Source organism: Platichthys flesus, chromosome 15, assembly GCF_949316205.1.
Source record: "Platichthys flesus chromosome 15, fPlaFle2.1, whole genome shotgun sequence".
Taxonomy (NCBI): domain Eukaryota; kingdom Metazoa; phylum Chordata; class Actinopteri; order Pleuronectiformes; family Pleuronectidae; genus Platichthys; species Platichthys flesus.
In genome coordinates this window covers 3,282,901-3,299,188 of record NC_084959.1, presented here as the reverse complement: position 1 = coordinate 3,299,188, position 16,288 = coordinate 3,282,901, and the positions used below count along the sequence as shown (strand labels likewise).

The 16,288-nt window shown below is 45.5% G+C and overlaps 1 protein-coding gene across 1 annotated transcript in view; it reads left to right on the top strand.

Moving 5' to 3' along the window:
* The first annotated feature begins 156 nt into the window (after nt 1-156).
* The window catches only part of capn5b (calpain 5b), a 34,383-nt gene continuing 18,251 nt past the window's right edge, over nt 157-16,288 (top strand). The window contains exons 1-3 of the mRNA XM_062407062.1: nt 157-290; nt 8,001-8,174; nt 15,120-15,251. Coding sequence (XP_062263046.1) covers nt 8,010-8,174; nt 15,120-15,251 — 297 coding nt within the window. The 5' untranslated portion in view covers nt 157-290; nt 8,001-8,009. The remainder of the gene's footprint in view (nt 291-8,000; nt 8,175-15,119; nt 15,252-16,288) is intronic.

Here is a 16,288-nt window from a genome sequence, read left to right as displayed (position 1 = left end):
TGAGTGATGATTTTACTTTGAAATCAGCTGTGCTCTTCTCCCGCTCCCCCCCTCCTCCCCCCGGTGTTGTGCTCGCCAGCTTGACTCCTCCGCTGCGGGGAGGAGAGGAGGAGAGAGAGGGGGAGAGAGAGGAGCTCCTCCAGCGGACCAGGGAGAGAGAGAGAGCGCGAGGGAGAGAGCGGTGAGGAATCCCAGCAGCCCCCCCCAGGAGAGCGAGAGCAGGACCGGCTGGACCCCCGGAGGAGGACCCGAGAGGGAGCCGCGTTGCCACGGGAGAGGCCTCCGTCCAGGTAACCGGCTCGTCGCGCGTCTCCCGGGCAGGTGCATGAGGATACGGGGCTGGAGAGGAGGATGGAGAGGGGGGGCTGCAGGAAGCGGCTGCTTAAATCCCACAATACACATAAGAGCCTGTCCCCGACTGACCGTGGCCTCATATGTGGCCTCTGTGCGGGGAGGAGAGGGTGCGGATGGGGGAGGTGATGGGGATTGGGATGGGGATGGGGGTGGTATTTATCCAGAAACCGTATTGCACCGGTGAGAAACGAGCTGTGCGCGTGCACTCTGCGCATAAATAGCGGAATATGTGTTGATATCGGAGCCGCAGCTGCTGCTCCACCGCCTCTGGTCGCTCTCCATCACACACCACGTTCATTCGGTGCAGGGCAAAGATCGAGCCTTTAAATGTTGAAGATAAAGAAATTGAATCTTGTTTTTTTGTATAATAACAAAATAAAGCCCTTTATGCACCTGGGATGTGCACGGTAGGGACCCCCTCCAGGTTATGGTTTATCAATAATATCAGTATAATGTCTCCTGCAGGGAAGCCTGGATGTTTTCTAAGTTTGGCTCCCAGCTGCAGGGACTTCTTCTTCTTCTTCTTCTTTTTCTTCTTCTTCTTCTTCCTCCAGCAGCTCATCTTTGTGTCTGAGTCTGGAGTCTGCTTGCCACTGCATGAGGAGCAATAAATTAATAATTTCACAAGTGTATTGTTCTGCAGCGGGGGGTGGGGGGGTATTAAACGCACATTAATAGTCTTGTGGGGAAGCGTACGCCCTTTGTTATTTACGCGACTTGCCAGGCCTCATGTCTCTGCAAGTGGGGTCTTGAGACTCGTAGTGTTTACGAGGGGATTCCCTGGGAATTTAGATCAGAGAACTTTTGACACCGGCTGTTTTTAAACCCAGATATGAGTCCCGCTGTCGTTCTTTCCTCACACACAATGTAGGATGATGTGATGATGTGTTATAGTAAAAACAACCGCAGTAATCCTCCAATACAGATGTTTATTAGATATTTAGAACCCTGATGTGTCTCAGTCCACTTCTGTTTAGATTCCTGAGGATGAAGCAAAGTCTTAATCCAGTATTCTCACTGTAATATGAGCCTAATTGGTGATAATGCTCATTTGAGGGAGAAAAAACAATCTGCTACTTGATGGAACCTCAAGAAAAGTATTGTTTAATCAGATTAAATGTGACTTAATGAGCAAGAACTCATCAACTCTGTCTTTTTGCAAATCTAGAGGATGAAATAATGGTTATAAAGTGGTATTAGGACCACAATTATTTTGCTAATTGGTTGTAAAATCAATATACCTATTTAAACAAGTCAGAGCGATGTGCATCATCGTTGGAGCCGGACTTAACGAGGTGGAATTGAGCCGTGTGGACTCATGTATGTCGTGGGCAAGCCTACAGGAGGAGGCTCTGCAGAGAGGAGATCACGATGCTGGGAGGATGGGAACACTGGGATAGCCCTCCTCCCTGATGCAGGAGGAGGCGGTGGGGGTGGAGGTGGTGGAGGAGTGTGTGGGTGAGGGACGGTCTGGCGCACCCCTCCCCTCCCTCCCTCCCTCCCTCCCTGTCTCTCCCCATCTCTGGTATACTGGTGCATTACTGCTCCCTGTCCACTTCTCCGAGAGTAATCACCCTGTCAGCAGAAGCAGACTCAATCACTCTCTCCCCCCCCCCCCCTCCCAACGCTGCCACCGACACCAGCATCACGAGAACACCCTCTTCCCTGATCTCTGAACAGGACGCCGCCAGAATCGGTTGCTGCCCGCTGTGCCCGTTAATGATGTGAGACAGTTTTGTGAACAGCTATAATCAGGATTTCTAATGAGGGAGCCAAAAAAAACATGTGTCAACAAACCACTATAATATTCTTGCTGAGGACTTGAGCAGTGGCTGTGGACTCTGTTGGTCCTTATCGCTGATGGTGTTGTTGTTATAGCCCATAATATTCATGTGTATGTTTCATCAGTCTTTGGATTTTAGCAACTAGAATTCAGCAGGAGGAAGTTAGGGACTGTGGAGTTACTACAGACTGTAAATAGAGATGATGCATCTCGTCTTTCCCCCAGAACTGAAGCAGAAATATCTAGGATAGGAATACTGCCATCTTAATGATGATTGGGGGGGGGGGGTAGCAGTAGCAGTTGGAGTCAATCACAGCTGTCTGTCGTGGCGTTTTAACCTGGTTTTGCTAGCATCAAATAACTGATTGAAACTAGATTTCCTAGTAAAATGACCTCTTGAACATCTGTCCCTGTGACCAGAATGACCCAGCTGCATCTGGACATCCTCTGGAATTGTCTTTTCACATATGAAGAACGCAGCGGGACATTGTCCGGGTCGTGAAAATGTCCACGACATTCAGGCGAGGGGCGGAGCATAACACATAAACATCGGCGTCGGCACTTTTGTCCAAAAGCTTTCAAATCTCTTTGTCTTTCCAAGTTCACGACTTTATCGGCGTCTTCTACGTCGTGTACGGCTGCTCTTCATCATCCCGAGATTCCATGCTAGTTGTCTGTGTGACGCTAAAGGGAGGTAAACAGGAAATAAGCTAATCAGATAAACACAGGTTCACCAGCTACCTCCTCTCTCACGGCTCATTTGTCAGGACAGGACCTGTTTTTGAATCCTTGTGATTTGATTAGCCTGCGTTAAGACACAATTGGATTGGATGGTTCTTCTCCTGCAGCAACAAGGACCACAATGCAGTTTGGTCATGCATGACGTCACCACATTCAAAGTGATGGAGCGTGTCTGTCGAAGCCTCAGAAGCTTGTGTGTTTGTGTGTGTTTGTGTTAGCGTGTGAGAGTTGGTTACAGTTTGGCTGCAGTCGTTTTCATCATGTAATTAACAACACATTGAAAATACCATTCTAAAATGAGTGCTTCATTAGCTTCCCTTCTCTTCACGGAGCCTTGCTTGTGAACTTTGAGTCTCTGCATGCGCTGCGTGTTGCAGGTGAACTCACAGTAATGATATCACATTACCCCGGCGCTGGTTTATTCTCCCACATGAGTAAGTGCGCTTGTTTGTCCTCCATCATCTCAGCAGTACCCTCCGCGCCCTCAGCAGAACCCTGTGCTACCTTTGCCAGGACGCTGCACAGTGCCCTGCTACAGCGGCTGAATGAGATGAATGTTGACATCTGCTGACCAGCAGTTCCTCCTGCTCACTGAGGCCGGCCGAGCAGAACGAAGAAGCAGAGGCAATTTGCAGTCCGGGCCGACGCTCGTGTGTTGTTACAGCCCGGCCTCGTGGACCGGTGCCGGGGCCGGGACTCGGTTTGTTGTGACTCCTCTGACCTCGGCGCACAAAAAGTCGTATTCTCAGAAATGGAAAACAAGCTCAAGGAACAATCTGTCACTGTAGATCCACACTGGAGCTAATGACACTGCATTAGATGCACTCTTATGTCCACGGCGTTCCCTTCTGTTGGTCGGGGGGGGGGGGGGCACTTTGTTTCCTCCTGCTCTGCTCCTCTGTGTATTGAACATTGATTGATTGGATCCCCCCCCCCAGCTCCTCCACCTCTCTCCTGCAGGACCCCGTCATTTCTGAATCATGTTGTATTGGGTCCAGAATCCTCTGTCAGTCATTTTCTCTCCAGCAACATGAAGTTTTCTCATGTTTCACTCGTTCAAACATCATCTGTCATCGTCCGTTATGGTCCAGAGTTATAAGAGCCCAACCACTTTGGATTTGAGGGGGAGCAGATAGTGATAGAAATCTTCCCCTGATGTGGATTCACAGTCAAATGAAATGGGTTCTTCCCCTGATCCAAACCACATCCTTCCATTAGGTCTGATGGTCATCTATCGAGTGGGGATTACGTAATCCTGCTAACAATCAAAAAACAACCTCCTTGAGAGAGATAATATTTCCTAAAATGTCCTAAAATGTCGAATTGATGTTTTACAGTTTAACCATAAACTTTCCCACAAATATATAGAGCTGTATCATGAATATTAATATATTAATATTTAATATGTTGACAGAAATCCACATCTTCTCTGCGTTGTTTGTTTTGTAAAACAGTTTCATCTCAGGGGATTCCAAACATGCACCCTGACACAAATATGTCATAAATCGTCCGAGCTCTATTTATTCAGATCATCTTTTTTCCAGTTTATTCAATATGATGAATGAATCTAATTTTTGGCCGACATCATTACTTTCATTGTCCATTAACTCTTCAGAAGTCGGCCATGTTTTCAGCCACATCAGGACCGTATCCTTCCTGTCTCCAGATTATTCTCCATCTGTGTTGTTTGCCCACTTGTAGACGAGCTGGAGTCTTATATCATCACAGATCACGTCTCCCCAAACATCTGTCTGCAGTTCAGCTGCATGTTTCCTCTTTTTCTTTCACCCACTCAAGCATCTGTGACCCTTCATATGTTCCTGTTAGTGTTGAACCTTCACATATTTACGATGCACATGTTAAGACAGTCAATCAAACTTGTTTTCAATCCTTTTGTTTCTCACTCGGAGCTTTGATGTCGGGCGTGAACAACTCTCACGTGGCTGCATGGCGTCCCAAGATGATGCTCAATTGGTACAACGTGTACGTGATTAAAATTAATTGGCTCAAAATAAATTAAGATGTCATTACTTAGACTTGTCAGAGGGACAGACTCCAAATGAAGGCGAATGTTTCTCTGTATCTGCTTCATGTGCATCTAGGGAACCGTTTGTTAATATGTGCTCACCATATTAACCTCATATGGTCATAATACTTCAGATTTCAGCTGCTGTTTAAAAACAAAACTCCTGGAAGTTCAGAGAGTTGAAGTCACGGGTCCCAGGTTGGCTGGGCTCGTTCTGCTCTGAGTGTGCATGTTTTCTCCGTGTCTGGTTCTCTGGGGTGTAATCGGTACATGTTACTGTGAACAGTTTGTCTCTATGTTAGTCCTGTGATACACTGGTGACCCCCCCCCCCCCTTCCCCCCTCTCCCAGTGTCAGCTGGGATTGGCCCCAGCTCCTCGTGCAACCCATTAAAGAACAAGCGGGACAGATAATGGATGTATGGATAAAAATAAATTGAGATCTAATTACGTTGATTTGTCAGATGGACAGAAGCGTGACTCCAGATGAACGTGGATGCTGCTGGATGTGGAACCAGGCGACTGTTTGTTCATGAGGTCGTCAGATTTTCATTTTTCTGTTTGTTTCAAGATGGAAAAAAATGGTTTAAAACAGAATTCCTTGGAAGTTCAGAGAATAATCAAGAGTATAAAGTGTTTTCTGACAGTTTATCATCATCTAGCTTGTGGCTCTAATACAGAGCAGTGCCCCGTGCTGAGTTTACCACAGTAGTAAAGGCCTCGTGCTCCGTATCTCCTCGAGATTCGCTCTCTGCAGGTAACGCCATCGGCCGTCTGCAGAGGCCAGATGAGAGCACGGTTCTCCCCGGTGCATTCACGAGCCAAGACACCCGGCCATCTGTCAGATTTGGCTTCCGACTGCGACCTCCTCGTTCCCCCAGGAATTTACTTATCGCTCAAGAGTCAGCTAGCTTGTTAATTCCTCTGAATTGCAGCGCCTGGATGTTTTCTTTAATCAAGCTCGGAGTCTGTGCAGACCCGAGTTAATGAGAACAACGTGGACCGGGTCTTATTTGTGACGTAGGCCCGCCTTCCTGAGAGGTTTTATCATAGAGAAGTCTACTTAGAAACAAGAGATTAGTGAATGTTTTGAGGGCGTCACTGAGGCTCATGTTTGAATCTACCTGTGACAAGTGATGTCCAGAGCTTTACGATGCTTCTCCAGACCCAGAGCCCTGCCCTGCCCTGTTTTCCACATAAATCTGCTACAAGTATTGGATTTCCCTCCTTGTCGGTTGTTGACGCCGTCAGGTTAATTCTGTTTGAAAGGTGCAGTCGTCGTATTTCACACGGCTCCTGTTTGTTCCCGTTGATTTGGCGTCCCTCCATTTTCTGTTCATCTTCCTCGTCCCTAGATGCTGGATGTCATTGAGCACTGCTACAGGGTGAACAGGTCAACTCCCCCCAATTAAAAATAACTTTAGTTGATAGTGCTGCTGGGTAATAATGTGGCATTAGGAGCCTTAAGCTGGATTTGGTTTTATTACTTCGCTGCACTGCCGAGTGCAGGCGGGAAGATAAATTTAGATTTCACACTTTTGCCATGTGTTACATGCACTGACTACAGGTTTTACATTATTGCATGTTTTTGTGCCTCATTTGGTTTTGTGACTTATTTCTAATAATATGTAATGTTAGATTAATCTGAATTAATTTTAATTCAATCAATTGAAATCAATTTATACATTTTTACTTGAGATATCTCCGAAACTTTCAGTAGCAATGCTTATAACATGTTGATTTTGAAAAAGGTTTTTAGCCTCTTAACCCTTAAAGGTAAATTCTCAGTCAGAAATTCAGATGATAAGCCGGCCTGTTCTGATTGGCAGATGTCGAGTCTTGACCTCCTTTTAAAATTCATAAACCTCTCCCCCTCCATGTTCATCTCTGATCATTCATTCAAATCAGGAAAACTGCATCCAAGAGTTATTTATAAGGTATTATAGTTCCGACTGAGACATTTAACCAGGAACCAACCGACCTGCTCCACCTCTGCTCATGTTCATGTCACGTCTGTACACGGTCGGGTTCAAATCAGGTCTCAAGCTTTGATGAACAAGAATCCTGATGAAGAATGAAACACACAGCACGATGTCCGAGGAACTAAGCCCCTGGATCTTTGTGTTCTGAGTCCCTGAGCAAGACAATTTAATGTACATCATCTCATTACTGCAGAAATCCAATGAGCCGAATACTGATGCATTCATGTCGATTCTTGTACAGATCAGATCAATAGAGTTTCATGGATTGTGTCCAACAGAAGCTAAATTAGCCAAACTATTGAATAAACAACTAAAATGCCCTTTTTCAGGATCTATGGCGGCATTTCAACTTCCTTTAAAATCTTACTTAAGATCAGGATTTTTATCGGGATCAACACAATAAAAGCACTTGCAATGTGAATTAAAAAGTATCTGGATCGAACCATTAGTTGTTAATAGGTTCTTCAGAGAGGTAGGCGTGAAACCATAACCTTCTCTGGGTAGATAATCATCACAATGAACATCATATATGATGTAGCTAAATAAATATGAAAAGATTGTCTTTCTCCCCAATCCAACATCTCATTATTGATCATCCCCTTCACCTCCATCTTAGTTTGCCTCCGCTCTCACTCTCGCTCTCCCTCCGCCCCCCCGCTGGTTCTCAGCTGACCAACACGTGCACGGCTCCTTCAGCGCACGGCGGTGATAATTGGGCCCTGGAGGACATCGGTGAATTGACAGATTGATCATTTTGACCCAGTGAGTCGAGGCTTTGCTCAAGGCAGCAGCAGCGCACATTGACTTTCTATTTCCACTGAGGGCTTTTACTATTACGGTATTAGGGTCTGCTGGGTGCCACTGTCAGTCAGCTGTGTGTGTTTGTGTGTGTGTGTGTGTGTGTGTGTGTGTGTGTGTGTGTGTGTGTGTGTGTGTGTGTGGAGGAGCATTGGTGTGGGACGGTAAATTGGTTTTAAAAATGCTGAGAGAAGCTACTTTTTTTGTTGGACGTTGTGAAAGTGATGATATGATGTTATCTGTGCATGGGGGGGTTTCATTGTACAGCTTTGTCCTGACTGGTTGTGTCTCTTTTGTCGTCCCTGTTGTGTGGCTCAGGGCTGCAGGATGTTCACTTCAGTGAAGGCCTTCGAGGGGCAGCAGTACTCCACCCTGAAGAGGCAGTGCTTGCAGAGCGGCCTGCTCTTCGAGGACCCCCGCTTCCCCGCCATCGACGACTCGCTCTTTATTCACGGCAACAGGATCGGACGCGTGGTGTGGAAGAGACCTCGGGTAAGTCGGGCTGGGCCATGAAGTCATCTCAGCCGGTCTGACAAGAGCTTAAAGACCATTGTCCGACTCTGACAAACCAGTCTGGACGTTTGTTAATGGCCATAATGTTTATAGGTATCATCACTTAAGATTGTTTTCCAAGTGTGTGGAACAAAACATTAACGAGAGCAGATATATTAGTGTCTTTCAAACATTATTTATTATTAATTGATGATGATAATGGACGTCGATTTCAGGTCTGGAAAGCGAAGCCAATGTTGAAGTGCCTGAAACTTATATTCTCTGGTTTTAAAAGACATCATTCTCTATAGAACATGACTCCACTTCTCACTTGATCATTTATAACGTCTGTAAATATTCTAATAAGGAGTTTATGGTCTCAGTCACTAGTTTCAAATCTTCAATGGAGCAGGATATTAATTTTGTATATTACAATGGTCCCGTTTATATTCAAATAGACCATAAAGCCCTGTATGCTTTGGGGCATGGATACACTGGGTTGAAGTTGGTTTTAAAAAGCCACAGACAGTAGAAAATGCCTTAAACTGACATATACAGTTTGTAAAATGTCAGGAAAATAACCACTTGTTAGCTTCATGTTCGGTTTCTCTCAGACGTGTGAAGATTCTCAGTCCTCCAGGTTTCTTCAGAAGTTGATCAAGTGTACGCAGTCAGCTGGACCTGTTTCTGAATGTTTGTATTTCACCTCTCTCATCCAAGAAGTGTGATGCTCTTGGTTCCATCAGACCATAGTCCTCTAGTTTCTATATAATGTCTTTCACCGAGGGGAAGCTCTCGTTTGGCCGTCTGCCACAAAGTCCAGATCGGTGGAGTGCTGCAGCGATGGTTGTCCTTCTGGAGGCTTCTCCCATCTCCACACAGGATCTCTGGAGCTCTGCCAGAGGGACCATCAGGCTCTTGATTATCTCTCTAACCGAGGCCCTCGAGAGAGAGATTCTGCACGTAGACACAGCTGCAGACACAGTCCTGGTTGTAACCACACATCATCCATTTAAGAATGAAGGAAGCCGCTGTGGCTCCTCAATGCAGCAGACTTCTTTGTAACTGTTCTCTGAGCTCTGCAGGCAGATCAAACTCTATGTATTGCATATAAAAAAAATGTCAGGGATTTCCCAAGTTACAATGTAAACATGTTTCACAATTTAAATTATCCTCTGTAGAGCTCACACCTCTGCCAATGCTCGACCGTTTGAATTTAACGGATCCTCTTAAGATCAAGCCTTGGCCAACAAAACAATGAAATCATAAAGAGATTGTTAAGTTACACAAATGGTTTCTTGGAAAATAGGTGAAAATGTAAAACTTAAATTAATTTAATTTAGCCAATTAAGGGCCTGAAGTGACAGATCAAAAATGGGTTGGAAATAAAGAAACAGAGTATATGACTGACATGTTGTATGTCATATATATATAACTTGTATGAACATGGACTACTTGTACGCCCCTATTACCTCTGGTCCACCCACTGCTCCAGTCCTAAACTAGAGGGACTAAACCATCCCTGCTAACTGGACCATTGAGTGCATGAAGAAAACCCCAGAGCCTGGCTGACATGTCAGGTAATAGGGTCACGTGTCACTGTCATTTTATTGTTTCCATTGAAACCTTCCCACCAGGGAGCTCTCAGGGGCGAGCTGTCTGCCGGATAACAGTCTGATGATCTACAGTGTGACTAATCATTCATAATTCACCACACGGCATTATGTCAGTACTCATTAATCGCTGTTTCACTCCTTCTCCCTCAGTTGGGCTCGTATAAGCCGATACTGTATATGTACCTCGTTGGCACATGATGTCGGACGCCTCAGGATTCAGAGGGCCGACTCCCCTGCCTCTGTTATCCCCCCCCACACAGCAGGCTGTGGATCTGGATGGAGTAACCTCCTTCTGCCTGTGTGCCGCTGCAGCGACAGCCAGCGTGCATTGCCATGGAAACTGGGTCACACAGATTATACGTTGTGGTCTGTGCTGATGTCAGTCATGCAGACGGAAAACTGGAAGGAGTCAGGAAGGAGGAAGACGCAGGAGGAGCGGCCTTTTTCGTTTTCGTCAGGACATGATTTGGGGATTTAAACCGTCGTCTTAGGAGGTTCTAAACACCAAACAGGCACTTTTTAAATCTGAATTCAAGCACATGTACTCAAAGTCAGGTTTCTGTTTGACTGAATCACAAATAACCACAAATACTTGTTCCTGCATCATTTTGTTGAGGCTTTACTGAGAAGCTCCTTCTTAAATCTCATGTGACCGGGGAACTGTGAGCGAATAAAGACGACTGTGATGAGCTAAAATGGTTCTTGAAGAGAAGTTGGGGTCAGTGCACATGTCGTCCTGCCTCGTGCACTGAAACATCCACAGCACGTATAGAAAGGTCGTTAGAGGCAAAGTTAATATGCACTGTACTAGTCTGGATTTGTTTTTATACTGCTTATTAACAGAAAAGTAGCTTCTGGCCAGCAAAAACAATAGCAAAAGACCTAATTTGATGAAGTTGTGAGGCAGGGTGGGATCACGGGAGTTTTTCGTCTTCCCCATCTTCTCTTGTCGCCTGGATCCCCTCTGGATTCACTCTCTGTTGGCAGAGCTTTGGCGACAGAACGCGCAGCAAACACAAATGAATAATCGTGATATTGTACGAGTGACAAAAACAAATGGCGGAAGGAAAAAAACAGCTGACTGGCTCAGTGTGTTTGCCCTTCGTCATAGGTTGTATGAAGTTATATCAAAGCTGCAGGTGAAGCAGATATGAGACAATAAAAGGCCAAACTGGATCATCCAGTCACCCCCTTCTCTGGGTTTGGATGTTGTTGGAAACATTTTGGATTAACACAAGTCAACACAATATTTATTGTTCAGACATCTTTAAAACACAATAAGGCGAATTGGCCAAGGTCAGGGCCCCCCCCCCCCCCTGTGACCCTCAAAGGAGAAATGTTATAGATAACGGTCGAAGGAGAATGTTTGTTTCCTATTTAGTTCATTCTGAGGATTTGTCAACAACAACGAAGCAGGAGCTCTTTGCTTTAACCTCCACGCGGCTGCAGAGAAGCTGTAAATCAATTTTCTACTCTTCCATTGGATTTGACAACAGTAAGTGGAAACTGGGGGAGCTAACATGTATGACCTGGAGTCTATATCGCTGCCTCACCCCCACCCTCGCAGAGTCAAGTCATAAATAACTGAATCAGAGGAGGAGAGGAGGCGGGGGGGGGAAGAGGAGAGGGACAGCGGGAGAGAGACAGACCGGCCGAGAGACAACGTGAGACAGGCAGCGAGGAGGGAACATTTTATTAGAGCCTGCTCTTTATGCTCGCACGCTCTGCCACTGGGACGTCACTGCAGCCATAAATCGCTGAGATGCATCTGAGCAAGGATAACACAGGGCACATGGGGGGAGAGGGGGGGAGAGGGGGGAGGCGTGGTTAAGCCTGTGAACCTTCACCCTGACACCGATCACACGAGTCGCTGCTACCTCACCGTCAGCAGCTTGATGGAGGGACTGTTTGACTGACTGGAAAACTGGTTTAAGATATTCTTAAAATATCAACCACCATCGTTCAACTTAAAACTATCATCTGGAACCAGTGTTCTTCAATATCATGCCGCCAAAAAACGATCAACTGACGGCTGTGAGACCCTCAAGATGTTCGGGTTCATCCTGAAGCAAAACACAAGATCATGCTCGGCCGGACATCTTCTAGAAGACGACTTTTCTGTGACTTGCTCGCTAACGTCTGGCTTTAGTCTCTGCTTCATGTCTCGCCAGCTTGTGAAGTCTCTGATCATGAACTGTAAGAGAACAGCTGGCGAGCAAGACTTCATGTAAAAAGTTGGTTTTGTAAATGCTTCCTGTTTTGGGGGAGTTGTTTCACCACCTTTGTAAAACCTCAGGTGTCTCAGAGCAGTTATTTTAACGTTTATGAGTTTGCTTTCATGAATACAAACTTGACACTAACTTTCTCTCGACAAGTATCCTCAGAGCTACCAGATTCCACTTCTCATGTTCTGCCTGTTGCTCTGTCCCCGCGGCTGGTAGCTTGTTCCTGTGGCTGATGGTTCCTCTCACAAGCTGATGGATGGTGCTGAGAAACGCCGTGGAGCTGGTTGAAAAGGTTCTCAGTGGCAGGGTAAATGATTAGACCGTGCTCAGCCACAATATTCACATTACTTCAGAGTCTGCCGGGCCGGAGAGGGATCGATACTCTATTACTCTTCCAGCCGGGCCGATCCCTGGATGGCGGGCCACCACAGGGAGCCCTCGCTGCCGCTCAGACTCGCACAATCGATGCTGTTGCGGAAAAGGGGGGAGAAGAAAAACGTGATTAGAAATCTTAACTCCGGCCACTGGTCAGACACGGTTCCACGAAACAACATCCATACGCAGCTTCATAGAGTCACAGGCTTGAGGCGGGGGAGCACTTCAGTGCCGGCCTGTGAAAGGTGAGAGGGGCTGCCAGTAAAGACTGCAGGCCTCCGGGGAAACACTGCAGTGGCCTCTGCTTCTGATTAAAACTTTGCTTTTGCAGCAATCAGGTTTGCAGAGTCAGCAAGTCAGTGGCCTTGGTGGTGTCCTGAGTGTGTGTGTGTGTGTGTGTTTGTGTGGGGACGTGCAAGCGTTTGGTTCACACCAACGTGTGTATTTATGCTATGATCTGGATATAAATACACACACGTGGAATTTGTAGGCGAGTAGCAAAGCTGATTGTTTTTTTTTTATTTAAGCAGGATGATGAGCTTGAGCCAATTGTGACTCTCACTGGAGGATTCACCAGGTTGTCGCAGGGCAAACGCACACAGACTCACACATGCTCGCTCTTCTGGGCGATGTCTTGACTTCATGTCAGCTGCTCGTGTTTGGGACTCTGGGAGCAGACGTAGGAAAAGGCTTCGGTTGGCTTCCGCTCATCGCTCCACCATCTGTGTATTTACACGTAGTGAAAATCTGTCTAGATTCCCAAATATTCACAAATTCTTTCATTAGATCCTGTGAATCAGGAGGTGAAGCAGGACACACTCCTCCGGTCCACGTGCCCTTGGGCAAGACACTGAAGCACAAATTGTCCCTGATGGTTGAGCCGTCAGTCTACGAAAGGATGACTGATGTGGTTTCTGTGAATGTGAGCTGTGGTGTAAAATGTGTGTGATTGTAAAGATGATAAAAACTCTATAAAGACCATTTTCCTTCCATTTTTCCTCGAGGGTACAAACGTCTTTAAAATGGTTATTAAACTATTTACCAGGTAATCATCTATTGTTGTAAATACCATCAACAAGAGTAGACTTACTTATAATTTAGATTGTTATTAGAGTTAAACTTGACATAATGATCCTGAGATCTTCCTGGAGCTGCTTCACAATAATTCACAAATAGTTTTAATGCTCTTCAGCTTTGAGCAACTCAATTTATTGTGTAAAAAGTGCATCAGATAACATCCGAAAGTTATTGAAACTTGTTTTTTTAACAAATATAAAAAGAAACAATACAAAATATAATATATATCACCACCTGTTCCCTTCAAACTGATCCTGAGTTTTTAATAGAATCCTGTTTCCACTCCGTGTTACTTACGTAGTCCCAGTGCGGACGTTCCGCCGTGTGTGCGTCCCATGAATACATGCATCAGCTCTCTCCCTCTTTTACTTTTCTAACCCTAGTTGAGAGCTGCAAGTGTGTAACGATGAGGAGCTGTTAAGTGGTGCCGGGCTTTCCGCTGCCTGTGGAGTAATGGCCGAGGTGCCCATCGACCCGCCGGTCCCATAAAGCAGCGAGCAGACAGACTGTTAACACCCAGACCGGCTGAGCTCTGCAGGCTCCAGTAACGATCAAGCCGGCCCGGTGTTAACTTTAAAAACAAAACTCTGATATTGACCAGTTGCCGAACTGATGGATGTGGTGCAGGTTGTTTGATTCAACAGCCATCACGTAATCAACAGCTCCTGATGTGACATTAGCTTTCTAACAGATGAAAGGACAGTGCACAGTTTCCGAGTTTCAACCGGTTTCAACCCGTTGTTTTAAAACAAGCAAGTTTGGTCTTTTGTCCAACGCCATCTTGGTTTTCTGACACAAGAAGTGAACGTATATATTCTTACAACTTTGACCTGCCCCCCCCCCCCCCCCCCCCCCTGGACGGAATACGTTTTCACAAATATGGTCTCTACACCAAAATGCATTTGGACCATAATTTAATAAATCTACATAATGCTGCATTGGAGAAGAATTGAAACTACAGATTGAGACCATGAACTACTTAGGAAAATATATACTGACATAATGAAGTGAGAAAGAGTTTTAATAATAAGAGTCTGAACATGTGTGATGCAAGATTGTTATTTATTTGGGGGAAGTTTTTTCGGGTGCATTCTCATTTCTGCTGAGTCCTGTCGCCATTGTGATCAGACAAAAGAGTGGAGGACAGTGTGTCCCTGGGTAAGTGGCCTGTATCAGCCCACAGCCAGTAGTAATCATCGTGCACATTATCGCAGGAACCACAGGACGTCTGGTTGTGTGCGTGTGTGTGTCTGTGTGTGTGTGAGGCTGTGTGAGGCTGTGTGAGGCAGGTGCACACGGAGGAGAGGGAACAGAGGAGCAGCTTGTGCAGCTCCATGTTATTTGCCGTGGAGGAGATTTGTGCCGCACACTGGCAGAAAATGGACCTCGGCTCAGCAGCCACAGGAAATCTGATTTCACAGATTTCCTGTGGCCCTCCCACACTTGGGTTAAAGATCATGAATATGATACATGGGTGCGTAGGGACAGATGGTGTCTTTCTGATTCAGGAGTTTGCCTCGATAGGCCTGTGCATGTTCCACAGTATAGTTTGTTAATCACATTCCAATTTCAGGTCTTCCCACAAACAGAAATATCCCTCATGATAATCTCCCTGGTGATAACACAGACTTGTTTTTCCTGTGTGTCTGCAGGAGCTGTGTGAGGACCCTCACCTGTTTGTCGATGGCATCAGTGCACACGACCTCCATCAGGGGCAACTGGGTAACTGCTGGTTCGTGGCCGCGTGCTCCAGTCTGGCGTCCAGAGAGTCACTATGGCAAAAGGTAAGTGTGTGTGTGTTTGTTTGTGTGTGTCGTCCACTTCTGTTTTTTTAAGGTCTAAGTGTTGTCGTGTGGAGCTGATGCATTCACATGTTCCCAAAGCTGCATCCACGCTCCTGTCCTCGCTGTGCTCTGCGTTGGAGTCTCTCGTCCACAAACTGAGATTTGAAGAAACCTTCCAAAGTGCAGATTTTCCCAAACCATAAACATTCTTCTTGTTTCGTTGTAAATGCATTTTGAAGCCTTTCACTCACTGATTCCGATAAATGTTGCACATGATTGGCAGCACAAAGTCTCTTCTGTTCATTTATTTAAAGTGTGGTGAGCTCTGGAGTTTCCAGTGTCAGGATTATTCTGACATTCAGCTCGACGGAGGAAACAAAGTGATTACGGAGGTTTAATGGGATTTGAAACAAGATGCTTCGGCCTTTTGTAGCGAGACACAGGATTTGTAACAGACGGCTCAGACAATGTGTGTCTGTGTACACATGGACGTAGTTGTGTGGAATCTCCAAACTCAGCCTCCTCCATGTTAATGGATGGGACATGTCTAAAGTCAAACTGTCTCGCAAATCAGTGCAAGACGACAGCTTTCATATTTCAATATTTTGCCTTTTTGCTAAGACAATGGGAGGAGCTGTAGATGTTTCAACGTTTATTTAAAGTCTGAAAACATAAGTAAAGATTGAAGTCCATACGTGCGAGTTATCCTTTTGAACCTTTTTAAGATGTTTACCACAACCCTCCTGTCTCTTTGTGTAAGTTATTTGTAAATAGATATATATAGATATATAAACTATAATTGATTTGTTATTTAGGTAAACGTTTAACTGATATCACCCAGCCCTAGTTTGTAGGGTTACTACTTTATCCTCAGTTATAGAGAAGTGCAAGTGATTCTAGGACTTTAAATCCTTTATCTGTGAGATAGATCTTACATTTCATTCATTATGTTCTTTAAAGGTTTTTAATTTAACTTGTGGAACCCTCCAGAAACCCTGTGTAGGAAAGTTTCCCTAAATTACCTCAAAACTTCTGTG